We start from the raw sequence: 27,251 nt of genomic DNA, 5'->3' as shown, positions 1-27,251 counted from the left end.
TCTCCTTAATATCCCTAATGTATCTGCCTCTACCACCACCCATGCCAGTGCGTTCCACGTCCCTATTACTCCGTGTAAAATAACCTACTTCTAACATCTGCCCTGTACGTCCCTCCAAACACCTTAAATCCTATTGGCCATTTCTGCCCTGTGAAAAAGTTTCAGGCTGTCCACTCTACCTATGACCCTTTTCATCTTGTACACCTCTATCAAGATCACTTCTCATCCTCATTTACTCCAAAGAGAAAACCTCTAGCTTGCTCAATCTATTCTCATTATACATGCTCTCCTATCCCGTTAGCATCCTGCTATATCTCCTCTGCACACTCTCTACAACTTCCACATCCTTCTTATAATGAGGCAATCAGAACTGAACATAATATTCCAAGAGTGGTCTACTTAGAGTTGCAACATTACCTTGTGGCTTTTGGACTCAATCCCCCAACTAAATAATCTATCTATCTGTCTAATGTAATTGATGCTACAGCGGTGACTGATGATACTGCTGAGGAAAATGTCTTCATCTCTTGGATACAATTATCCCATCTGATTGACCTTTTCGATTCAAACAACCTCACTTTCCTGTTTGCTTGAATCATTAAACTTAATCTCAGCACATAATGGTTTTCCCATGATCAGCTATATGTTGGCTATATGACAAAATTAATCTGTATATTTTTATACTGTTCAAAAAAAAAATAAACATGGGGCTTTCAGAAGTGCTTCAATATCGAAATCAAGGAAACTCACATTGTACATGTGTACATATCTATCTGAAGAGAACTACATTAAAAGTAATTTTTGTGTAATGATTTATTTTCAGTGTTTATGTTTTTATTAGTACAGTAACTTTAATTAAACTACATTCTCCATGACTTGGACCAACATATTGATGTCATGTGGAGGCTTGCGTGCTCACAAAATATTCTGCAGATGCTGGGGTCAAAGCAACACTCGCAATACACTGGAGGAACTCAGCAGGTCAGGCAGCATCTGTGGAAATGACCAGTCAACGTTTCGGGCCGAGACCCTTCATCAGGACTGAAGAGGGAGGGGGCGGGGACAAGGACTACAAGGACTCCATCAGGCGATGCCAAGTCAGGGCCATCCATGTTAGAATGGCTGTGGATGAGATGCTGGACGAAGATTGATCCAGCCCTGGCTCCTGAATGGACAGACTTCATGCCCTCCCACCAAGATACGAGACTGCTTTGCCACGATCCTTTGAGACAGCCACAAGCTGGAGGAGTGGCTTGACAAAAACCAATTAGAAGTGTGAAAAGAAAAAAACACCTGCCGTACGAAACAACAGCAATTAAACTACACAATTTTATTTTCCCAATGGAATAATTATACATTTAAGTTAGAATTTATTTCATTTAGAAGGAGAGTTGTAAAACCCAAATGCATGGAAATAAATGTAAACATCACGATTGAAGCAAATAACCCAGGCAATGTCAGGCATAGCAGTTGATTAATAATATAATTAATCCTAAACACGAGGAATTCTGCAGATGCTGGAAATTCAAGCAACACACATCAAATTTGCTGGTGAACGCAGCAGGCCGGGCAGCATCTCTAGAAAGAGGTACAGTTGACGTTTCGGGCCGAGACCCTTCGTCAGGACTAACTGAAGGAAGAGCTAGTGTTAATTTTAATCCTAAGTGTTTCTTGCCTCTTTATACTTGCCTATAGTCTTTTAGTCATCTCAACCATGCACTCCTGAAACCCTTCCCTCAACATTTCCATTTCTTTACTTTGCTATTATCTTTCCAAAGCCTCCTCAAGCCCATTTCTCCAAAGAAACTAATGGTTACCTCTCATAATTGCCCATTTAATTTATCATCTCATTTTTGTTGCATTCTTTCATGAAGCATTTTGGGATCCTCTATATAGAAGTGCTTCATAAACTCAGACTGCTGTTGGTGTAACAATGCTGCAGTGGCATTGATGCTTAGGTTTGGTTCTACTCTCATAGCTGTAGAAGTAATAGCTTTTGGCATTTACTCAGACTCAGAATTACTCCTGCTGTAAATGTCATTTGAGTTCAATTGCTTTGTTCACATAGCTTTTCTTGGTGTGGATCTCCTCATGATGCGCCTTTGTCTCAATGTGTATTTGAAGCTTGCAAATCCCTCTATTTTGGTTACTGTCACTTTTCTACAAGTAAACTGAAGACAGACAACACTGTATCTTGAAGCTTAAAGGCCAGAGAATCTATAACAGCAATGAGAACAGCTACACAGATGGAAAAACTTTCATCACAGTATCTGGCCTACATAAGTGATTTTCATTTCAGCAGATATCAATAATTATTCAAAATAAACAATAACAAGTTATAGGAGAGATGACTAGTAATGCAAGTCATGACTCACTTGGGGAATTGCAGGGCGTTCCTAGTTGCTGAGCTCCTCTCACAAGTAATTGCATTTTAAAGAGTTAAAAGGTAAGTGTCGCAAGCATAATAGTGTTTTTGAACACAAACTGCCTGGCTCTACTTCTCAAAAGACTTAATGTGCTACACTGCTATGTCCTAGTGGCAACCAGTATCTCTTTTTGTTGATGAAAGGAAAATGTCATTTGCTGTATTTCCTCATTGTTAATGCAATGGAATGTTCCTACAGCATACATATTGTTGGTGCTTGCTTTAAGTGAGTGTGGCAATAGTTGTTGCTAAAGTATGTGATGTTATTTGGGTGTACCTGAAGGCCTGCTGAATTCTTACTCTGTAGACGGTAAAAAGTGTATTCATTTGAGAACTTTATTGTCATTTTACGAATTTTCACGTGTTTGCCACTAGGCATATACATGTTTATTTATCTCATGCTGATGGAAGTTGAGTGGTTATAAACTCTCCATAATTTCCAAATTTCAATTCCTTCTAAAGGTATCTTCTTGGATACATTATTAACAGGAATCTAATTACTTAATATCATGGAATCTATCCCCATCCATTGAAATTGAAGGAATTGAAACGTGGAAAGTCCAAACCTTTTATTACATAATTTCTCATGGTTTCTTAAGTTTAGGGAAGGTGGTGAGGATAAGCTCCCACTACATGTAGCCCAATGATGTGCATCTCAAATAGCCTCTGACAACCAAGTCCAGCTCATAGCCTTCATAGCTGCAGCGTGGATTAGTTACTAAGCCCGGTGGAACTGTTTCTACTGACAAGAGAAGAGGCAAAGGTGAGCGACTGGTGCTTGAAAACCAGTTGCTTCGGGCAGGTGGAGCTCGTCAGCCGTGGTCAGCAGCTCAGCTAGGGGAAGGAAAACTCCGATCTCAAACCTCCGGTACCTTGCAGCTATATCCATTCATGGGGAAGGTTTGTGGAGTAAACCCTGAGGAAACATCTGGAGCTGGAGTCCCTAAGGCAGTCCTACGTTGTTCAATGTTAAAACGCAACTCCTGCGATGTCGCTGGTGTCAAACTGTATTGGTCTCTGCCGTTCCTTTGGATTCATCAGCTGCATAGAGAGGGGGAGCCTGCTGCAAGAGCATACTCTATCATACTGTATCATGCTGCCCTGGCTTGCATATCATGTGGAGAGCTAGACGCAGTATCCATGGTTGATCCTGACTAGTGGAGGGCCTCATTCTCATGAATGTACTCTTCTTACTTTACATAATACTTTTCTTTTGTTACCTCCTTGTTAACACTTATCTGCATTAGTACAATCTATTAATAATTACCAGTTTTATTGATATACAAAATATCTCAGGTGCAATTTCTATAGGGTTCCTCTGATTTCTTTTTGGTGGAAAATTGTTCAAAATCCCATTGTGGACAGGCAGTAAGATGAGGAGGATGAGTGTGAAGATTATCCGTGCTTCTATTTCCTTTCCTTAACTGTGTGCAGTTTCCTCCTGATCTTAGGGCAGATCTTCTGCGCAGTTGTGACTAGATCCCTTGCCAGTCATAGTTGGTGTCTCATTAATACATCTGCAAAGCCTTTCTCCACCATCTAAAATGTGCTGATATTTTTCCAGTATCAAAATTTCAAAATCCGTTGTTAAATCAGCAGTTTTTAACTTGTCACTTCCATTCTAAATTATTTACTTGAGGGCTGGATTAACATAGTTATGATTTGTTAGGTGGCTATTACTGCTTGAAAATTTATTATGTGAAGCTTTCACATTTTTATAGCCATTAACAAAACGTTTTTCTCATAAGTCGCAGGAAATGTTCCCTCAAGGTCCCTCTTGTAATGCTAATTATGCTGAAATACTGTATAGTCATTTTTAATTTTTTTGATTGGTAGGGTTGATATCAAGCTTATTGTTCTTAACCACGACAGTCAACCTTAATTTATCTTAAAATATCATCTTTTAAAAATTTCTGCTGCTGACATTTGATTTAAAATCAATACATTATTGGGTATTTTGCAGATCATCAGGAATGCTTTCATGCCATATTGTGGCAATAAGGGTTTGCCTAGTGATAATGAATGTTGCAGTCTCTTTGATATGGAGGCTTGTTGGCTAATTAAAACCACAGGCAGCCAAATATTTGCTTAAATCCCAGGCAGATTGCAATTCACTAATTATTATCGCCATAGGTGGATTATGGATGCATCAGAAATGTACTGCTTGTGACAGATTAATGCCTCATTGTTACATCCAACTACATTTACTAATTGATAATATTATTAATTTATATAATTAAACAAAATTTTAATTAAATATATACATGGTCTGATTTTCTAGGTTAGCTATTTTTTATTGAATGTTGTAGTGAGTGAGAGAAATTCTTTACACAGAATATACTTTATTGTCGCCAAACAATTGGTACCAGAACGTACAATCATCACAGTGATACTTGATTCTGCGCTTCACACTCCCTGGATTACAAATATTAAATATTAAAAATACTAAAAATTAGTAAATATTAAAAATTTAAATTATAAATCATAAATAGAAAATAGAAAAATGGAAAGTAAGGTAGTGCAAAAAAACCGAGAGGCAGGTCCGGATATTTGGAGGGTACAGCTCAGGATCTGTTCAGCAGTCTTATCACAGTTGGAAAGAAGCTGTTCCCAAATCTGGCCGTATGAGTCTTCAAGCTCCTGAACCTTCTCCCGGAGGGAAGAGGGACGAAAAGTGTGTTGGCTGGATGGGTCGTGTCCTTAATTATCCTGGCAGCACTGCTCCGACAGCGTGCAGTGTAAAGTGAGTCCACGGACGCAAGATTGGTTTGTGTGATGTGCTGCGCCATGTTCACGATCTTCTGCAGCTTCTTTCGGTCTTGGACAGGTCAACTTCCATATCAGGTTGTGATGCACCCTAGAAGAATGCTTTCTATGGTGCATCTATAAAAATTAGTGAGGGTTTTAGGGGACAGGCCAAATTTCTTTAGTTTTCTCAGGAAGTAAAGGCGCTGGTGGGCCTTCTTGGTAGTGAACTCTGCTTGGTTGGACCAAGTCAGTTCATTTGTGATATTGACCCCGAGGTACTTAAAACTTTTGACCTGTTCCACTTGCGCACCACTGATGTGAATTGGGTCGTGCGGTTCACTACTCCTTCTGAAGTCAACAACCAATTCCTTCGTCTTGCTGACGTTGAGGGATAGGTTATTGTTTTCGCACCATGCCACCAGGTTCTTAATTTCCTCTCTGTACTCAAACTCACCATTACCCGAGATTGCATGATGTGACTCAAATGATTGCCGTACAATATATAGGATCAGATTACATTTTATGTTGCTGTGCACTGAGACCCTGATTTTAACTTAAGCCATGATATGCATTAAGTTATCCTGCGCTAGGTGCTTTTGAGATAATGCTGGAAAGTTTTTTTTAACTTTAAAGTTGCATTTTCAAATAAACAGCCACAGTGAACAATTTCCAAAGTCTACTTAAATCAGGCATGCTTCTCTCAAAGCAAGGCTGCATTTCATGTGTGGCTTGAGTTGCAAAAATGTTACTTTTTTTTTCTAATGTCTGCTTTGAAATCCTGATGGACAAAGCAAAGGCAACAAGGGAAAAAACTGTTCTCCATAAGCCTTATCCATCCACCACAGAAAGTATCCTGGATAAAAGTATCAGCGTTATTATCATCACACCCCTGGCCATGGCTCAATGACCCCAGAAGAGTAACAAAAGTGAATATAGTGCTTACAGAGGACTAGAAAGGATTTGCAGCATAGAAAACCAGTTTTTCGGTCTAACCCATCTACCTTGTCAATTACACTCCTTTCTTTCCTTCTGTCTATGTAACCCTTTATTCCTGTTGATATAATTTGCTTGTCTGGCCTTCCCTTAAATCCAAAAGCACTGTTCACTTCAACCACTCCCACTATGGAGGTGCTTCTGAATTCTCCATTGGATTTCTTGATAACTTGATACACTAATGGCCTCCAGATGTACTGCACTCTTCTCACAAGTAAAAACCTTGTATCTAGGCATGCTATCAAAATCCATCCTAATTTTAAAGAAAAACGCAGAGAATGCTGGAGGAACTCAGCAGGTCAGGCAGCATCTATGAAAATGAGTGGACAGTTGACGTTTTGGACCTAGACCCTTCTTCAGGACTGAGAAGGAAGGAGGAGGGGAAAGAGGTTAGCTGGAAGGTAATAAGGTGAAGCCAGGTGCGTGGGAAAGGTCAGGGGCTGGAGAAAAAAGAATCTTACGGAAAAGAATTTTAAAGACCTCTGTTAGCTTACCCCGTCACTCCCATCCCCACGACATACTGGAATTATTTTCTTAAGGGAGAAAATTGACCAGCTGCCTAAACAAATTTGGGGAACAAATATATAAAAAAACAAAATGCATCCATAAAAATATATGGAAGGAATACAAAACAGTACATGGTTTTCTCTACACATACAGATATATCTTGATATTTATATCTTTTCTCTACAGACTTCCTATGTTACATATATCTCAGTTAGTACAAACACTGGAGTAATATCTGCACAGTCCTCTCTGCGTATGAAACGCAGAAGTAGTAAGAGTCTGTAATACACTTCTGCTGTGTAATAATATTGGCCAGCTATGGCAATGTGTTGTTAGAGGGTAAGAATGTTCCTTTATGAGATTAAAATTAAAGCCATTTCTGTGATTATTTCCAGTAAAAAGGTTTTGAGATTGTCCAAAGTCTTCTGCATAAGACCTTTACAGCACCAGATGAAATTGTTTCTGTCTTGGATATTGATTAGACCATAATAAGCAGGAGAAAGAGCAGACTATTTAGCCTAAAAATCTTCTCTTCCAATCAGTAAAAACATGGCTCATCTCCTATTTTAACTCCACCACCATATCTCTTAATCCAAAAATGCATTTGACATCTCAAAAATAATGAATGAACAATTGCAGCATCTTTGGTAGAACATTCCACAGCTTCACAATCTTCTGAATAAAAATATTTCTCTTCTTGTTGGTTCTAAGATAATCCTTTATTCTGAGATTGCGACCCCTAGTTGTACTCCTTTTTCCTGGAGAAATTTTCTGCCACCTTTCATTCAGTCAAACCTCTTAAGAAGTTAAATATTTTGGATGAAAAAATGAAATCTATTCTGGTCCACATTTATAAAGGACTTGCCAATAATGTTTGAATGATTATATATTACTGAGACTGAAATTCCCATATCTTGATGGATTTTTGATTTGTCATCTTAACAGTTGTCTCAACTTTCAAAATCCCACTCCAAGGAAATACTACAAGAGCTGACATCTTCACTGCTCCACTTCTTCCTCTGCTGATGTATGAAATAATCCACCCAACAAAGAGATACTAAAGGCATGTTTGTTAATACATATGAAACGTTTACAGTCCAGAAGACTAATATTCTTCTAATTGCTAAAGAAATGCTCTCTCTTTTCAAATATGCATTTTCTGAGGATGCATTTTTAAACTCACATTAATAGGCATCCGTTAGTCTTGTGAGACCATGGGCTTGTGTCTTGGAAGGTTTCCGGGTGCAGGCCTGGGCAAGGTTGTATGGTAGACCGGCAGTTGCCCATGCTGCAAGTCTCCCCTCTCCGCGCCACTGATGTTGTCCAAGGGAAGGGCATTAGGACCCATACAGTTTGGCACCGGTGTGAACTCACATTAAACTCACATGTAAACTCACATTCAGAGAGGGGAAAAAAATCAAATGTACCTCCAGTAATGATTCTTCAATGTTTCTCATGCTAATAACTAGCTACTTAACTGATACGAAGGTTATACAGTTTAATAAGCTGATAATGGAGATTACATTGAGATAAGTTCCCACAAATGCTGGTGGATCTGGAGACACTGGGGTTACACTACATTAGTTACACTTGCCTATGATACTTAGGTTTAAAAAAATACCCACGTTGTTAAATTGGTAAATTGCCTTATTACTGTCACATGTACTGAGGAACAGGGACACACTTTATTTTTCATACCATCCATAGTTCCATGGGGAAACAAAAACAGAATGAAGAATAAACTGTCAAAATTACAGAGAAAGTGTAGTGCAGGCAGACAATAAGCTGCAAATATGGTTGCTGAAAATGAGAGTTGATAATAGATCGGTGAGGTCAACAGGATAGACAATGCACCCCCATGAGATTTAAGTGCTCTTTTAAAGTAAAGGAAGGCATGGTGAGAGGGAATTCAATTTAAATCAGTGCAGAAATAGAAATAAAGGGAGTTAAAAAAGGATAGCGAAAAAAAAGCAAGGAATGAAAACTAAGATTTTTTTTGAGTAACCTTGAACAACCTTAGGTAATGAAGTGCATTACTCTTTAATTCTTGGGCAATGTTAGAAGTGTATTTACAGTTCCTATTGCTCAACTTAAGTTGTTATATGAGTTTCAGAGTCCATAAAACATTACAGATTCATTCAGCAGCCATCTTGTGTGTATCAGTTCAGTCCAACAACAGTAAAAAAAATCCCCTAGCTTGTTTTCTTCTTCTTCTTGCGCAGGCATGGGGATAACTTGCTTCCACTTCATTTTTGAGGAGTGGAGGGCATCTATCCATGAATTCTTATTATATAGGATGCATTTTACATACTAGTTATTAGATAGTCCTGGTAGAGCAAAGTCTTGAATTGATGAGAAGGAAATACACAGTATTCATACATGTACTTTTAATGCGAATGCTACTGTTGAGGATGATTTAAGTTTAAATTAATTTAAATTTAAACATTCAACAATCTGTAGCTCAGTTGCTCAATTGACCTTATTCTGTTCTTCTTTACAAGTGGATTGACATTGCAGCCTCTCCAAGCAATGTTCCCTCTAAGGTGTGTGCACATGTCTTTTGCTACTAGTGCACAAAGGAATTTAAACTGCTCACAAAGGGTTGTCACCCTCTACCTCATTGACATGTTAAGCGTATTTCACGATTGTGCACGATCACATTTCCTTTTCTGGTTTCTGATGTGGACGGTGTTGACAATGTGGAGTTTGTGGTGATTTGTCCTCTGATTTTAGAACTGGCTTAACTATACTGTTTTTATAGAAGAAATTATTCAGTGTGCCCATGTTGTTGTCACTGGGCAAAAAATTGCACAGCACAAGATTTTTACACACACTGGTCATTACAAATTAGAGGGAACATTGTCTCCAAGTTACCTTTGTGTGTGTGTGTTTGTTTAAGTGGCATAATGCAGGATTATCAGAGCAGCTTTCCATGTTGTATGTTCATATATAAAATTTGCGTAGTGTGCTTCTTTCCAGGTGTGCGCATCTGCATCTATTTTCATACATAATACTGATAAAATGTACTTGGTATGCTTTTAATAAAGAAGTACTCAACCATACTCTGAATACCTTACAATCTCAATTACTGCCTTTGCACTTACACTCGGAGGGTACATTATTAGGTACAGGAGGTACCAAGTAAAGTGGTCGCATAGTGTATTTCAACAGGAATTCTGCAGATGCTGGAAATTCAAGCAACACACATCAAAGTTGCTGGTGAACGCAGCAGGCCAGGCAGCCTCTGTAGGAAGAGGTGCAGTTGACGTTTCAGGCCGAGACCCTTCGTCAGGACTAACTTCTTCCTTCAGTTAGTCCTGACGAAGGGTCTCAGCCTGAAACGTCGACTGCACCTCTTCCTACAGATGCTGCCTGGCCTGCTGCGTTCACCAGCAACTTTGATGTATGTTGCATAGTGTATTTCTGTATGTTCGTTGCCTTCTGCAGCTGTAGCCCATCCATTTCAGGGTTGGACATGTGTGTTCTGCACATCATGATCATTTGAGTTATTGTGGCCTTCCTGTCAGCCTGAACCAGTCTGTCCACTCTCCTTTGACCTTTCTCACTAACAAGGAGTTTACACCCACAGAACTGTCACTCACTGGATGCTTTTTTAAAAATTATTGCACTATTCTCTGTAAACTCTAGAGTTGTACATGAAAATCCCAGGAGGTCAACAGTTTCTGAGACTGCAGTAGACTACAGACCTGCACAGGACTACATAAAGTGTACAAAACAGTGCAGGGCAGTACAATAATTAATTAACAAGACAATAGGCACAGTAGAGGACAAATTACAATATAATAATAAATGATGTAGATGTCAGTCTAGACTCTGAGTATTGAGTATTGTGGATATCTGCGAAGAAAAAGAATTTCAGGATGTATATTTCTCTTATATTAAATGGAACTATTGAACTATTGTATTGCAGTGTACCGGATGTACACAATATTTTTCATATTGCTGAGGTGATATCAATGTTGCTATTGTGCTGGAACAGCTTTGCTCAAGGAATGAAGAGTCAAATTTTGATCCCTAAACCTGTGATGTTTTCTGGTCTCATTGTTTTTTTTGCAGTACTGTACCCAGTGTTCTCAGCTGTGTTTTGGTATCACATCGAGAGATCTGGCTTCATGGGGATCTCAGGAGTATGCTGAGATGGATTAATGATTCAGCACTTCTGAATGAAATAGAAGTGGAGAAATTGATGGCTTGGAAATGGGTTAATGGTAGCAGTTCCAGAAATCGGGGGTGGAACTTTCAAAATGAGGATGAAAATTTAAAATCAGAAGCCTGTCAGTAAGGACAATACTGGAAAATGTGCAAGGTTTTTTGGATGAGCTGAAACTTACATAGGGTGAGTGATGGGTATCAGGTGTTGGTGTATTTGAATTTGGTGGTCAAAAGGTTTGTTGAAGGTGACTTGAGATGCAGTAGGAAGCAAATGATGTAGAGGGACCATTGGTTACAATTTCTAATTCTGACAACATTACGCAGATTATAACGTAACAGAAAAGTGCCAGTACTTCGATCTGTCAGATGTAATGAGACCTCATGTTGGTGAAGCGATGAAACACTATATTTGTAATAACGAGATCATGGTCAAAGCACCTTGTCAGGAAAAGAACCCTGTTTGGAGTTAGGCTTCCCTATTCCTTCCTTGTTTATTATGTCTTCTGAGAGAGCTGCTTCTCTCATTCTCTTGCTGTTGAAGTTGACGAGCAGGCTCAACTGCTGGTCAGCTTAAAAATGGTGTCACAGAAGGTCATACAGACAAGCTTCTAGCACATTGGCTTTCATAAATCAGAGTACTGAGTATAGGAGTTGGGATTTTATGTTGAAGTTGTATAAAACATTGGTGAGGTCAAATTTGGAGTATTGCGTGCAGTTTTGGTCACCTACCGACAGGAAAAATATCAATATGATTGAAACAGTACAGAGAAACTTTATAAGAATGTTGCTGGGACTTAAGGACCTGAGCTATAGGGGAAGATTGAATGGGTTATTACTTTTCTGCCTGGAGTAGGCAAATGGGGAGAGATTTGATACAGGTATACAAAAATATGTGAATGTAAGTGGGCTTTTTCCACTGAGGTTCGATGACACTAGAACTAAAGGTTATGGGTTAAGGGTGAAATATTTAAGGGGACCCGAGGAGGAACTTTACTCGCAGAGTGGTGCAAGTGTAGAACAAACTGTCAATGGAAATGGTGGAAGTGCTAGATGCGGGTTTGCTTGTGACACTTAGGAGAATTGGATAAGCACGTGGATGGGAGAAGTATGGAGGGCTATAGTCCAGGTGCAGGTTGATGTGACTAGGCATTCTAACAGCTCTGTGTGGACTAGATGGGCTGAAGGGCCTGGTTCTGTGCTATAATGTTCTATGATTCTAAGGATTAACCAGATTGTCTTTCTTTGGGATGCAGGCGAAGCCTTATTTAGGATCAGTATAGAAACTCTCCTTGAAACTTCAAAGTTTGGGATTTATGACATTGATGTGTTCTTGCCATGTTAGAGTTAGAATGAACCAAATCATTAAAAGGTGTTCACTATTTCCACAAGGGAAGTTTTAGAGACACCAGACCAGCTCTGATGTTCATTCATTTACCATTTCTGTTTGAAGGTAAAATTGATTTAAAAAAATGCTAGTTTTGGAGAACTATTCACTAAACCCTACTTTCTTTGCAGTCAAGAGTCTACTTAAAATCCACACCTTTACCTTCACATCCTTGTGTCCCACCAGAGCACCAGCTATAAATATACAGAGAGATAACGTTGGAACTGTGTACAAGGCATTCTTCTTCTGGTTTGCTGCTCCAGAAGAAGGCATGCCCACTGTCTTTTCTTTAAACTATTTACTTCCTGCCCATAGTTTGCAGTAATGTCAATGTCAAGGAGCCTAAGTTCATGGGTTATGATTTCAGAGCAGCGTTCAGATCTATTGTTATTGGATTGGAATTGTCCACAGAGGTTCCATGCTTTATACTGTGAAGAGGAAGTTGCCTGTGCATGGTTTCCTTCTACATGGGGTAGCTATTCATCATCAGCTGCTACAGTGACTCGACAGGGCAACGTCCCGATACAGTGGCAAAGTGGACCAAAATAACTGGACACTATGCTCTGCTACATGAGTATTGATGCTCAAATATACCCTTTGTATAGTTCACCAAACTATATAGAGGGTACATATACACTTTGTATAGTTTTCTGAACCATACAAAGGGTACACACACCAAATGCTGGAGAAACTCAGCAGGTAAGGCAGCATCTATGGAAATGAATAAGCAGTCTAAGTTCCAGGCTGAGACCCTTCTTCAGAACTGGAAAGGAAAAGGGAAGACTCCAGAATAAAAAGTTGGGGGGAGGGGAAGAAAGGTGATAGGTAAAGCCAGGTAGGGTTAGGGTGAGGGTAAGGAAGGGGCAAGACTCCAGAATAACAAAAATTGTGGGGGGGGGGGGAGGCTAGCTTTAAGGTGATAGGTAAAGCCAGGTAGGGTTAGGATAAGAGTAAGGGAGGGGGAAGACTCCAGAATAAAAAAATTGGGGGCGGGGAAGGGAAGGAGGCTAGCTTGAAGGTGATAGGTAAAGCCAGGTCGGGTTAGGGTAAGGAAGGGGGAAGAATCCAGAATAAAAAAGTTGGGGGGGTGGAGGAGAAGGAGGCTAGTTTGAAGGTGACAGGTAAAGCCAGGTAGGTGGGAAAGTTGAAGGGTTGAAGAAGAAGGAATCTGATTGGAGAGGAGAGTGGACTATAGGAGAAAGTGAAGGAAGAGAGGACCTAGGGGAAGTGATAGGCAGGTGAAAGGAAGTACAAGGCCAAAGGTGGGAATAGAAGAGGTGGGGAGGGGATATTTTACTGCAGGGAGAAATTGATATTCACACCACCAGGTTGGACACTACCCAGACGGAATATAAGGTGTTGCTCCTCCACACTGAGTGTGGCCTCATCTTGGCATAAGAGGAGGCCACGGACTGACATGTTGAAACGGGAATGGGAGTGGGAATCAGAATTGAAATGTTTGGCCACCGTTAAGTTCCGCTTGTGGCAGATGGAGCAGAGGGGCTCAATGAAATGTTTCCCCAATTTCCGACGGGTCTCACCAAGGTAGAGGAGGCCACATCAGGAGCACTGGACACAGTGAGTAGGCAACACCAGCAGATTTGCAACCACCAGACGGGCTAGTTAGGGCCCTGAATGGAGGTGAGGGAGAAGGGTATACGTTTTGTATAGTTCACCAAACCCTAAAGGCAGAAGGAAGGGTCAATTAAACAATGAAAAACAAAAATAAGGTGTTTCCCTTTATTATCTAAGACAAATAATCTAGGATCGGGGAGGTCATGCAAAAGGATTAAAGATCAGCTTTATTTGTCACATGTACATTGAAATATTGAAACATACAGTTGCAACTGTGCAGGGTACTGCTGAGGCCGCATCTGGAGTACTGTGTGCAGTTCTGGTCTCCTTACTTGAGGAAGGTTATACTGGCTTTGGAGGCAGTGCAGAGGAGGTTCACCAGGTTGATTCCAGAGATGATGAGGGGGTTAGACTATGAGGAGAGATTGAGTCCCCTGGGACTGTACTCGATGGAATTCGGAGGAATGAGAGGAGATCTTATAGAAACATAGAAGATTAAGAAAGGGATAAATAAGATAGAGGCAGGAAAGTTGTTTCCACTGGTAGGTGAGACTAGAGCTAAGTGACATAGCCTCAAGATTTGGGGATTAAGATCTAGGACAGAGATGAGGAGGAACTGCTTTTCCCAGGGAGTGATGAATCTGTGGAATTCTCTGCCCAATGAAGCAGTGGAAGCTACCTCAGTAAATATATTTAAGACAAGGTTGGACAGATTTTTTCTGGATAGTAGGGGAATTAAAGGTTATGGGGAAAAGGCAGGTAGGTGGAGATGAGTCCATGGCCAGATGAGCCATGATCTTATCGAATGGCGGAGCAGGCTCGATGGGCCAGATGGCCTATTCCTGCTCCTGTTTCTATGTTCTTACGTACAATGTGTAGTTTGTGTCAACAACCAACACAGCATGCTTCCCGTGCCAATATAATATGCTCACAGCTTGCTAACCCATACGCCTTTGGGAGGAAACCAAAGCACTTGGAGGAAGCGCACACAGTCACACAGAAAATGTCTGAACTGCTTACAGACAGCCACAGGAATTGAACCCTGATCGCTGGTGCTTAAAGCATTATGCTAGCTGCTCTGCTACCAGGACATGTATACTGTGTACAGTTCTGTTCACTGTATTACAGGAAAGGTGCGATTGCATTGATAAGGATGTAGTGCAGATTCATGAAAATATTGTCAGGCCTAGAAACTTACAGCCAAGAAAAAAAATTGGACAGACTAGGGTTTCTTACTTTGAAACAGGGGAAGCTGAGGGAAGTCCAAATCAGTATCAAAATAAGTTTTATTATCACTTACCTGAGTGTTGTGAAATGTGTAGTTTTGTGGCAGCAACACAGCACAAAGATAGAAAATCACTGTAAATTATAAAAGTAAATTAATAGTGCAAATTAAAGAAATAACGAGGCGGTGTTCATAGGTTTTATAAGACCATAAGATATAGGAGCAGAAGTAGACCATTCGGCCCATCGAGTCTGCTCCGCCATTCACTCATGGGCTGATCCATTTCTTCCAGTCATCTCCACTCCCCTGCCTTCTCCCCATACCAATCGATGCCCTGGCTAATCAAGAACCTATCTATCTCTGCCTTAAATGCACCCAATGACTTAGCCTCCACAGCTGCTCGTGGCAACAAATTCCACAGGTTCACCACCCTCTGACTAAAGTAATTTCTCCTTACCTCTGTTCTAAATGGACATCCTTCAATCCTGAAGTCGTGCCCTCTTGTCCTAGTCTCCCCTACCATGGGAAATAACTTTGACATATCTTATCTGTTCAGGTCTTTTAACGTTCGGAACATTTCTCCGAGATCCCACCCCCCCAACCCATTCTCTTGAACTCTAAGGAATACAGCCCAAGAGCTGCCAGACGTTCCTCATGTGGTAACCCTTTCATTCCTGGAATCATTCTTGTGAATCTTCTCTGAACCCTCTCCAATGTCAGTATATCCTTTCTAAAATAAGGAGCCTAAAACTGCACGCAATACTCCAAGTGTGGTCTCACGAGTGCCTTATAGAGTCTCAACATCACATCCCTGCTCTTATCTTCTATACCTCTAGAAATCAATGCCAACATTGTATTTGCCTTCTTCACCATTGACTCAACCTGGAGGTTAACCTTTAGGGTATCCTGCACAAGGACTCCCAAGTCCCTTTGCATCTCTGCATTTTGAATTTTTTCCCTATCTAAATAATAGTCTGCCCCTTTATTTCTTCCACCAAAGTGTATGACCATACACTTCCCCGCATTATATTTAATTTGCCACTTCTTTGCCCATTCCCCGAAACTATCTAAGTCTATCTCTGGTCTCTGTTTCCTCAACACTACCCGCACTTCCACCTATCTTTGTATCATCAGGAAATTGAGCCACAAATCCATTAATCCCATAGTCCAAATCATTGACGTAAAAAGCAGCGGTCCCAACACCGACCCCTGTGGAACTCCATTGGTAACCGGCAGCCAGCCAGAATAGGATCCCTTTATTCCAACACTCTGTTTTCTGCCGATCAGCCAATGCTCCACCCATGTTAGTAACTCCCCTGTAATTCCATGGGCTCTTATCTTGCTAAGCAGCTTCCTGTGCGGCACCTTGTCAAAAGCCTTCTGAAACTCTAAGTACACCATATCTACTGCATCTCCTTTGTCTACCCTGCTTGTAATTTTCTCAAAAAATTGCAGTAGGTTAGTCGCAGGATTTTCCTTTTAGGAAACCATGCTGGTTTTGGCCTGTCTTGTCATGTACCTCCAGATACTTCATAATCTCATCCCTAACAATCGATTCCAACAACTTCCCAACCACTGATGTCAGGATAACTGGTCTATAGCTTCCTTTCTGCTGCCTCCCACCCTTCTTAAATTGCAGAGTAAAATTTGCAATTTTCCAGTCATCCAGTACAATACCAGAATCTATCAATTCTTGGAAGATCATTGTTAATGCCTCTGCAATCTCTCCAGCTACTTCCTTCAGAACCGAAGGGTGCATTCCATCAGGTCCAGGAGATTTATCCACCCTCAGACCATTAAGCTTCCTGAGCACCTTCTCAGTCGTAATTTTCACTGCACATACTTCACTTCCCTGACACTCTTGAATGTCCGGTATATTGCAGATGTCTTCCACTGTGAAGACTGATGCAAAATACACATTCAGTTCCTCTGCCATCTCTGTGACTCTCAGTACAATATCTCCAGTGTCATTTTCTATGCGTCTTATATTTACCCTCAACACTCTTTTACCCTTTATATACTTAAAAAAGCTTTTAGTATCTTCTTTGATATTAGTCACCAGCTTCCTTTCATAATTCAGCTTTTCCTTCCTAATGACTTTCTTAGTTTCCTTCTGCAAGTTTTTAAAAAGCTTCCCAATCCTTTATCTTCCCACTAGCTCTGGCTTCCTTTTATGCCCTCTCTTTTGCTTTTACTTTGGCTCTGACTTCACTTGTCAGCCATGGTAGTGTCCTTCTTCCACTCGAAAATTTCTTCTTATTTGGAATATATCTGTCTTGCACTTTCCTCATTTTTTGCAGAAACTCCAGCCATTGCTGCTCTGCTGTCCTTCCTGCTAGTGCCCCTTTCCAGTCAACCTTGGCCAGTTCCCCTCTCATGCCATCGTAATTTCCTTCATTCCACTGAAATACCGACACATTGGAATTTAGTTTCTCTTTCTCAAATTTCAAAGTGAACTCGATCATATTGTGATCATTATTCCCTAAGGGTTCCTTAGCCTTAAGCTCTCTTATCACCTCCAGATCATTACACAACACCCAATCCAGCACAGCCGATCCCCTAGTGGGCTCAACAACAAGCTGTTCTGAAAAGCCATCTCTTTCTTTTTCTTTTTTTTCAACCAGCACAGGCATAGAGTCACAGAGTCATTGGGAAGTACAGCACAGAAACAGGCACTTCGGCCCACCTAGTCCGTGCTGAACCATTTAGACTGCCTACTCGTATGATAGCTCTCCATACACCTCCCATCCATGTACCTATCCAAACTTCTCTTAAATGTTGAAATTGAGCTAGCATGACCCCCTTGTGCTGGCAGTTCATTCCACACTCTCAATATCCTCTGAGTGAAGAAGTTTCCCCTCATGTTCCCCTTAAGCATTTTACCTTTCACCCTTAATCCTTGACCTCTAGTTAGTATCCCACCCAACCTCAGTTGAAAAAGCCTGCTTGCATTTATCTTATCTATACAAACTTATAATTTTGTATACCTCTATCAAATCTCCTCACAATCTTCTACATCCTAAGGAATAAAGTCCTAACTTATTCAATCTTTCCATATAACTCAGGTCCTCCAGACCCAGCAACATCGTGTGCTCTTTCAAATCTATTTAAATGTTTCCTGTAGATAGTTGACCAAAACTGCACACAATACTCCAAATTATGTCTCACCAATGTCTCATCCAACTTCAGCATAACATCCCATCTCCTGTACTCAATACTTTGATTTCTGAAGGCCACTGTGCTAAAAGTTTTCTTTACGATCCTATCTACGTGTGTCGCCACATTCAATGAATTATGGACCTGTATTCCCAGATCCCTTTGTTCTACCACACTCCTCAGTTCCCTACCTTTCACTGTGTGAGACCTACCTTCGATGGTCCTACTGAAGTGCAACACCTTGCACTTGTCCGTATTTAATTCTATCCACCATATTTCAGCCCATTTTTCCATCTGGTCCAGATCATGCTACAAGGCACGAAAACCTTCCCTGCTGTCCACTACAACCCCAATCTTGGTGTCATCCGCAAATTTGCTGATCCAGTCAACCACATTATCATGCAGATCATTGATATAGATGACAAACAACGGACCCAGGGCCAATCCCAGCGGCACTCCAGTAGTCACAGGCCCCCAGTCAGAGAGGCAACCATCTACTACCACTCTCTGGCTTCTCTAATGTCTAATCCAGTTTACTAACTCATCTTGAATGCTGAGCGACTGAACCTTCTTGACCCACCTCCCATGTGGGACCTTGTTAATGTAGACAACATCCACTGCCTTGCCTTCATCCACTTTCCTGGTAACTTACTCAAAAAACTCCATTAGATTGGTTAGACATGATCTACCATGCTATCTTTAATCAGTCCACTTCTGCCCCTCAGAATACCTTCCCACTACTGATGTCAGGCTCGCTGATTTTCCCAGTTTATTTTTAGAGCATTTTTTGAACATTCTCCAATCCTCACCTGTCACTAAGAATGCTTTAAATATCTCTGTTAGGGCCCCAGCAATTTTTGCACTTGCCTCCAGCAGGGGCTGAGGGAATACCTTGTCAGGCTTTGGGGATTTATCCACCCTAATATGCCTCAGGACAGCAAAAACCTCCTCCTCTGCAATCTGTACAGAGTCCATGAAGTAGATGCCACTTTGCCTCACTTCTATAGACTCTGTGTCCACCTCCTGAGTAAATATAGATGCATAAATTTCATTGAAGGTCTTTTCTATCTCTTTTGGCTCCACGCATAGATAACCATTCTGATTTTTCAGAGGACCAATTTTGTCTTTTGCTCTTAACACATCTCTAGAATCCCTTAGGATTCTCCTTCACCTTGTCTGCTAGAGCAACTTCACGCCTTCTTTTAGCCCTCCTGATTTCTTTCTTAAGTGTCCTCCTGCATTTCTTGTACTCCATAAACACCCAATTTTTTCCTTATACCTGCTATGCACCTATTTTTTTCTTAGCCAGGGCCTCAATATCTCTTGAAAACCAAGTACACTTTTGCCAGAAAACAGCCAGTTTCCAATCCACACCTGGCAGATCCTTTCTGATACCATCAAAATTGGGCATTCTTCAATTTAGAATTTCAACCCGCAGACCACACCTATCTTTTTGCATATTTAATTTGAAACTAATAGCATTGTGATTATTAGATGCAAAGTGCTCCCCTACACAAACTTCTGTCATCTGCTTTGTCTCATTCCCTAACAGCAGACCATGTATTGCACACTCTCTCACTGGGATTTCTATATACTGATTAAGGAAACTTTCCTGAACACATTTGACAAATTTTATCTCAACTAGTCCATGGGTCAAGTGGACTCCTGTAATACTGACTATTTTGAGTCAGTGATTCTGTGAATGTGGAGACTATGGTCACTCCAAAGAATAACTATGAGAATAAGTCTTTATTGGGGAAAAGAAAATCAGAACGGGTGTCAAAAAACCATAAAACATGCGAACAAAATTAGACTATTTAGCCTATCGTGTCTGCTCTACCATTCCATCATGGCTGATTTATTATCCATCTCATCCCCACTCTCCTGCCTTCTCTGTAATGATCTTGCAAGAATCATTGGATTCTGGCATGGTTCTGGAGGACTGGAAAATTGTAAGTGTCACTTCACTCTTTAAGAAAGGAGGGAGCCAGCAGAAAGGAAATTGTAGACCAGTTAGTCTGACCTCAGTGGTTGGGAAGATGTTGGAATCAATTGAGATGAGGTTTTGGTGTAGTTGGTGATGCAGGTTAAGATAAGACAAAGTCAGCATGGTTTCCTTAAGGGAAAACCTTGTCTGACGAACCTGTTAGAATTCTTTCGGGAGATTACAAGTAGGATAGATAAAGGGGATGCAGTGATAAGGTATATTTGTATTTTCAGAAGGCCTTTGACAAGGTGGCACACATAAGCTACTACCAAGTTAAGAGACTATGTTAAGTTACTAGCATGGTTATAGCATTGGCTGATTGGATGGACAGTGAATGGGAATAAAAGGGTGTTTTTCTGGTTGACTGACAATGACTAGTGGTGTTCCACTGGGACCACTTATTTTTATGCTGTACATCAATGATTTAGATGATGGAATAGATGGCTTTGTTGCCAAGTTTGCAGATGATACGAAGATTAGCGGAGGGGCAGGTAGTGTTGAGGAAAAAGGAAGACTGCAGAAGGACTTAGACAGATTAAGAGAATGGGTAAAAAAGTGGCGAATGAAATGCAATGTTGGAAAATGTATGGTCATGCACTTAGGTAGAAGAAATAAATTTGCAGTCTTTTTTTTCAAAACAGGGAGAAAATCCAAAAATCTGAGATGCAAAGGTACTTGTGCAGAACACCCTAAAGGTTAACTTGCAGGTGGTGAGGAAGGCAAATGCAACGTTGGCATTCATTTCAAAAGGTTTAAAATATTAGAGCAGGGATGTGATGCTGAGGCTTTATAAGGCACTGGTGAGGCCTCACCTTGATTATTGTAAACAATTTTGGGCTCCTTATATAAGAGGTGCTGGCACTGCAGAGGGTTTAGAGGAGGCTCATAAGGATGATTTCAGGGAAAGGGTTATCATCTGAGGAACGTTTGTTGGCTCTGGGCCTGTACTTGCTGGAATTTAGAAGGATGGGGGGAGGGATCTCACTAAAATCTTACGAATGCTGAATGGCCTGGACAGAGTAGATGTGGAATCCCTTGGTAGAGAGTCTAGGGCAAGAAGGCCCAAACTCAGGATAGAGGAGCGTCCATTTAAAGCAGAGATGTGGAAAAATTACTTGGGCCAGAGGGTGGTGAATTCGTGGCATTTGTTACCACAGGCAGTTGCGGAGGCCAGTTTGTTAGGTGTATTTAAGGTGGAGATTGAGAGGTTCTTGACTGGCATGGCATCAAAGGTTATGGGGAGAAAGCCGAGGAGTGGGGCTGGGGGAGGAAGGAAGATCAGCCATGATTGAATGGTGGAGCAGACTCAATGGGCCAAATGACCTAATTCTACTCCTATGTCTTATAGCCTATCCCTTTGCCCTCCACAGCTGCTGCTTGATCTGCTGAGTTTGACAGTTTTACCTCACACTGTCTCGAACCTTTTGAGTGTTGCACGCACCCAAGGCACATTGCTATTTCTAGATGGCGGGAAGGTTTTGGGGAGCCGTTCATCTCCGATCCCTCAGCCTCTTCCTTGTACTGGCGACCGTGGTCAACCATGACGTCCAGGATGGTGGCAACAGCAAATATTTCTTCAATCCAGCCACCTCTCGATTGTGCATGTGAGGCAGGGAGGTGCGATGCAGCGGGAGTGCACTGACCGGCCGCCCGCTGTTTCCACCTCCCCGTGGCTGAGGGAGGGAGGGAGGGAGGCCGGCGGCCGCCCGCGGTTCCACCTCCTCGTGGCTGAGGAGAGAGAGAGGGAGGGAGGGAGGCCGGCGGCCGCCCGCGGGTTCCACCTCCCCGTGGCTGAGGAGGGAGGCCAGCGGCCGCCCGCGGTTCCACCTCCCCGTGGCTGAGGAGGAGAGGGAGGGAGGGACGCCGGCGGCCGCCCGCGGGTTCCACCTCCCCGTGGCTGAGGAGGGAGGGAGGCGAGGCCGGCGCCGAGAGCGAGGCGGATTGACGTCAGTCGGCGCGGCTGATTTCCGGTGAGAAGTGACGGTGACTGGGAACGCTCGCTCTGCTCCGCCGCTTGCATCAACGGGGGCCCCTTCGACTGGCGGCTCGAACGCTCGGCCGGCCTCTTCAGCCGCCGCCGGACGGAAGGCAGGATCGCTGTGCTGTCGGCCCGAGGTTTTGCTCTCCCGGGGGAGGCGGCGGGGCGGCGACTGGTCTCTCGGAGCCTGGCTGTAACCGGCTGTTGAGGGGAACGTCGGCTGGCTGGTTAAGATGGCGGCCGCGGGGAGCGGGGATGAAGAGCGCAGCCTGCGAGAGTGCGAGCAGTATGTCCACAAACACAACATCCAGCAGGTCCTCAAGGACTGCATCGTGCAACTCTGTATCGCCAGGCCCGAAAAGCCCATCACCTACCTCAGGGAATACTTCGAGAAACTCGAGAAAGTGAGTTCCGAGTGCTTTGTTTCTCCTTTCCGCACAGGGAGCAAAACTAATCTTATTTGTACTCGTAACAGGCGTTGTTAGTCTAACTTTGCGTAACTATTATGTGGTGGTTGGTTGGAGAAAGTGTTATGCAATGCAAATATTGCAGATATTAAAAGGGAATGGGGTGGGGGGAGGGTTGTGGAAAGGGACTTGTTTACGTTTTTACACAGTTTGTTGAGCCAGATTGAACAAAGATGTTGTAAAACAGGATACGAGTACGAGACATATACAAACAAGGTTAAAACTGAAAAGGCGCTTCGGCAGTAATAAAAAAAATACTTAATTGGTTAGTTGCAAAAGTACGATCTGTACTCCAGAAATTCTAATGCCATATCTGGATTAGACCCTTCAAAGATCAGGGAATTATTGCACTTAGAACTGAAGTGAAGAACTGTGCATTTATTTAGATGTAGTTGTCAAGTTATGGTGAAAAAATAAAATCATATTTCATTGAATTTTCAAGGTGATAGTATGATTTTATATACACATTACCAGACCTATCCAGTCACAGCTTACAAACCTGAGCTGTCACTTCTTGCTAGCTTTCCTTTTAATGGTTCCTTCCATTTTCTTATGTATGCTAACCCTTAGTGACCTCATCCAAATATGATGTTTTACTAGTTTATTCCAACTTGCCATGACATATCAGAAATTTACATTGCCTCCATATTTCAAAATGCGTTGTTTAGCATCTGGTCCCTGTTAAGTCAACATTTTCTTCAGTTAAATATTGTGGTGGTGGGGAGGGGGGGGAACCAAATCTTACTGTTTTTAAGACTGTAATCCTGAATATATGTTTGCTCCTCTCCTCATCTGTTATGGTTTAACCATGATATCCAGTTTGGTGTCAAATTAAGACTTTTGTTTATATTGATTAATTCCAAGTCTACTTCTGTTTTTATTCCCCCTGCTGCAGAATGGAGTCATAGATAGGCACAGGCCTTTTGGCTCAGTGATTCTGCTCCCCACCCCCCCATGCTAATCCAACCCTAATCCATTGTACTGTTCCCATATCTGCACTTCAGGAGCAATGTTCAGTAGCCATTGTACATTTTTGGGATGTGGGAGGGAACTGGAGGAAATTTACACAATCACAGTGAGAACATGTGAACTCTACCCAGATGGAGTATGAGGTCAGGATTTAACCTGAGTTGCTGGAGCTGGAAGACAGCTGCTTTACTAGTTGCTTCAGGGTGCTGGTTCGTCAGCTCCTGGCTATTTCAATGTGCTTTAGTTTGGTCTCTGATCTTATCACTGCCCTTAAACCTGTTCATCTGAAACCCTGCAGCCTGTTCCTTAACACCAAGACTTGTTCCCACCATTCCTTTGCTTTTCTATGCATTCTGGCTCATGGATCATCACTGTTGCAGTAATTATTCACTCCCTCCAACTACTTCATGTTTCTCTTCCTTTGTCCTTGCAAAGCTCTTGTATTTAAGAATTAGGACATTTGGTCTGTTGAGTCTGCTCCACCATTTCATCATGGCTGATCCAATTTTCCTCTCAGTCCCAACCTCCTGCTTTCTTCCCGTATCCCTTCATGCCCTGACCAATCAAGAATCTGTCAACCTCTTCCTTAAATATACATAAAGACTTGGCCTCCACAGCTGCATGTGGCTAAGAATTCCACAGATTTACCACTGTCTAGCTAAAGAAATTCCTTCTCATCTTCATTCTAAAAGGATGCCTCTCTATTTTGAGGCTGTGTCCTCTGGTCTTAGACTCCCTCTCCAGAGGAAACATGCTCTTCACATCCACTCTGTCAAGGCTTTTCACTATTCGATAGGTTTCAATGAGGTCAACCCTCATTCTTCTGAATTCTAGTGAATATAGACCCAGAGCCATCAAATGCTCTTCATATGACAAGCCATTCTTTTGTGAATCTCCTTTGAACCTGCTCCAGTTTTAGAATTTTCTTTCTAAGATCCAAACCTGCTCTCAGTGCTCCAAGTGAGGCCTCACCAATGCTTTGTAAAGTTTCTAATTCTAGTCTCTTGTTTCTCCTTTGCTCTTCCTGCTATCAATGCTTATCCCTTTTAAAGTTCTAAGCACTATTACCAGGCCAAAATCCTTAAATTCCTCCTTGGTGCTCTCTAACTAACCTTTTAATCGTTTGTCTTAATATCTCATAGCTGATATTTAGTTATGCTCTGGTAGAACCTTTGGTAATGTTTTGCTGTGTGAGTGTATCTGTCATCTCTTCAGTGAAGTGTAATTATACTGCCTTTTCATATTGAGATGTAGCAACTATTATTTGCTATTCTCATTTTCATATGGTAAATAGCATTATTTCTTTGGGCTTATAAAGATCAGAAAATTGAGTATTTACAAAAATGTTTATTACTTTGGAAATCAAACTGCAAGTGCAATATTTCAAACTTAGTCACAGAATGAACTTGAGGAACTCTTCAGCTTTGCTTCTCTTAAAATCTATTATCATTAGCCCTGAATATATTTGGATTTAAAGGCAAAAAACTGTAGCTGCCAACAGTTTGAAATAAAAAACATAAAGTATTGTGAATACTCAGTGTGAATACTGAAAGGTCATTGACCTGAATTGTTAACTTATTAACTAAACAAGATTGTGAACTAAATTGAGGCCCTCTTTCCTTTTCCAATTACAGCGGTTTCAGAAAAAGTCATAGACATGTGAAATGTCGCTGACAGTCTGATTAAAGTAAACTAAATCGTAGTTAGTAATTCTGTGAGGAAATGATGGAGATATGGTTATATCTGTTAAAATCTGACACAACATTTCAGTCAAGCAGTTAATTGAGTGCCTATATTTCTCTAAAGTTTCTAAACAGTGAAAGTATTTTTGCATATTGAAAGTGAGTACATCATCAGAATTTAAAGAACCTTGTTTCTGTAAGATCTAAACCTAAGAGAATAAATTGAAATGCTGAAACTTCTCAGAAATCACCTCTACGATGTCCATCAATTTGGGAAAATGGAAGTAAAATGAGGATTGCAAATTTTAAATGATCAACTTTTGGACCATGGAATGTTTAGTCTTCCTGTTATCACACACAATTGATGAGAAAGCTGATTAATTTATGATGCATAAATTATGATTCATTTTTAGGCTGGTCAGTTGGTTGATGAGATGCTCTGTGTTCTAATTATATCAGAAGTTTATGGTTAGGAGTTGATTGTATTGATTGTAGTTAGCAAGGTATTGAATTTCACTTTGCATAATCACTGGTTCTCGTCATTGTATATTTGGAGCAGAATTGCTTATTTAACGATTAACATATAACAATTACAGCAGGAAACAGGCCATCTCGGCCCTTCTAGTCCGTGCCGAAAATATACCAGAATATTGTCTCAATATTTTAAAACTTCAACTGTCTGCACAGAAAGTTTGCCAAAAGTTGGGATATTGCTAGATTAGCATTTCACATATTTTTAAAGCAATTCAGCTTTGATAAATTGGGGACAATTTTAAGAAATTCTCATGCAATAGACTCTTTAATGGATTGTTCATTTATTTAAGAACTTCTAATTTTCCAAGGATACAGCAAGCAGTACCAAAGGCACACCAGTAAAGTGGTATAATCACTGACAAATATGTTACTGTGTTATAGCTTTGTATGTAAACATCACTTAATTGAGTCATGTGTTATGTTAAGAGCATGGTGGTTGTGCGTCATATCCGACAATGACAGGAAATCTGTGTGTGAGAGTTTTTAAAGTGGAAAAGGCGTTGCACTGGGTCAATTCCACTCTCTTAACCTCGGAAGTCTTCGTCCAGTGGTACAAAGGTTATCATAACTGAGGTCTTCCTTGGTTGCAGTGGTTGACCATGACTACTTCTGTGCCTTTTCATGCCCTTCGTTCTCCAGAACGTTGCAGTATCACCTCCCTGGCCGTTATATTTCACTGTAGATCTCATCCACTCAGTTTGCCAGAGCTGATAACTTTGCATGCTAAGACAGGCATGTCTCTATCTTCCCCTGGGTATGAGGCTGCTGGCGACCCTCAACTGTTGTAGCCTACCTGTTAAAGCATGTACCGGGGTTGTAGCCACTGTGGCATGCAAACAGCTACTTGGAGCTGCAGGTGAGAGCTGAGTGGCGGGGACCAAAGGTGAGCGAACGGTTCCAGATTGGACATTTAAGCCCTTCACCAGTGGTGCTACCCTTCCCTGGACACCCCACACACCCCTGTTAAGAGAATATTGTACATTCAATGGTGTATTTTCTTCTGAATCTGACCTTGATTTTAGACTTTTATTGAATCCTGAATACAAGGTCATGGATCTGCCTGGGCTAATGACGTAGCATGTGTTGTTGACTGCCAGTCAGTGAGTGTGATTGCAACTTCGCAACGATGTCTCTATTAATTCCTTTCAACTTAAGGATTTTTGATTTTTTTTACTATTTAGAGGAAAGCAAGGCTAAATTTTGACTTGTGCCTTAGTGGTATGAGAAAGCCTACACTGCACCATTGAACTCTAAATTAAGATATTATTTTGAAAACTTTGAATTTGTTTAAAGTCCTCGAACAATTTTTGTGTATGTGAATTGGTATGAAAATGTTTGGTCAGTGGTTAGTTGGAGAAAACTTGGATGAGTATGCAGTGATTGGGCCAGGATTAGAAAGAGGTCATATTGGTTTGGAAAGGTGATCTTTGCATGCAGGTGCTCATTAG

General features: G+C 41.3%; 1 protein-coding gene across 1 annotated transcript in view; it reads left to right on the top strand.

Moving 5' to 3' along the window:
- Positions 1-22,350: 22,350 nt before the first annotated feature.
- Positions 22,351-27,251, top strand: part of LOC134360289 (cAMP-dependent protein kinase type I-alpha regulatory subunit) — a 39,195-nt gene continuing 34,294 nt past the window's right edge. Inside the window, exon 1 of the mRNA XM_063074472.1 lies at positions 22,351-22,555. Within this exon, the coding sequence (XP_062930542.1) occupies positions 22,385-22,555 (171 nt within the window). The 5' untranslated portion in view covers positions 22,351-22,384. The remainder of the gene's footprint in view (positions 22,556-27,251) is intronic.

Source organism: Mobula hypostoma, chromosome 22 (genome assembly GCF_963921235.1).
Source record: "Mobula hypostoma chromosome 22, sMobHyp1.1, whole genome shotgun sequence".
NCBI classification, from domain to species: domain Eukaryota; kingdom Metazoa; phylum Chordata; class Chondrichthyes; order Myliobatiformes; family Myliobatidae; genus Mobula; species Mobula hypostoma.
This window is presented reverse-complemented; position numbering and strand designations above follow the sequence as displayed.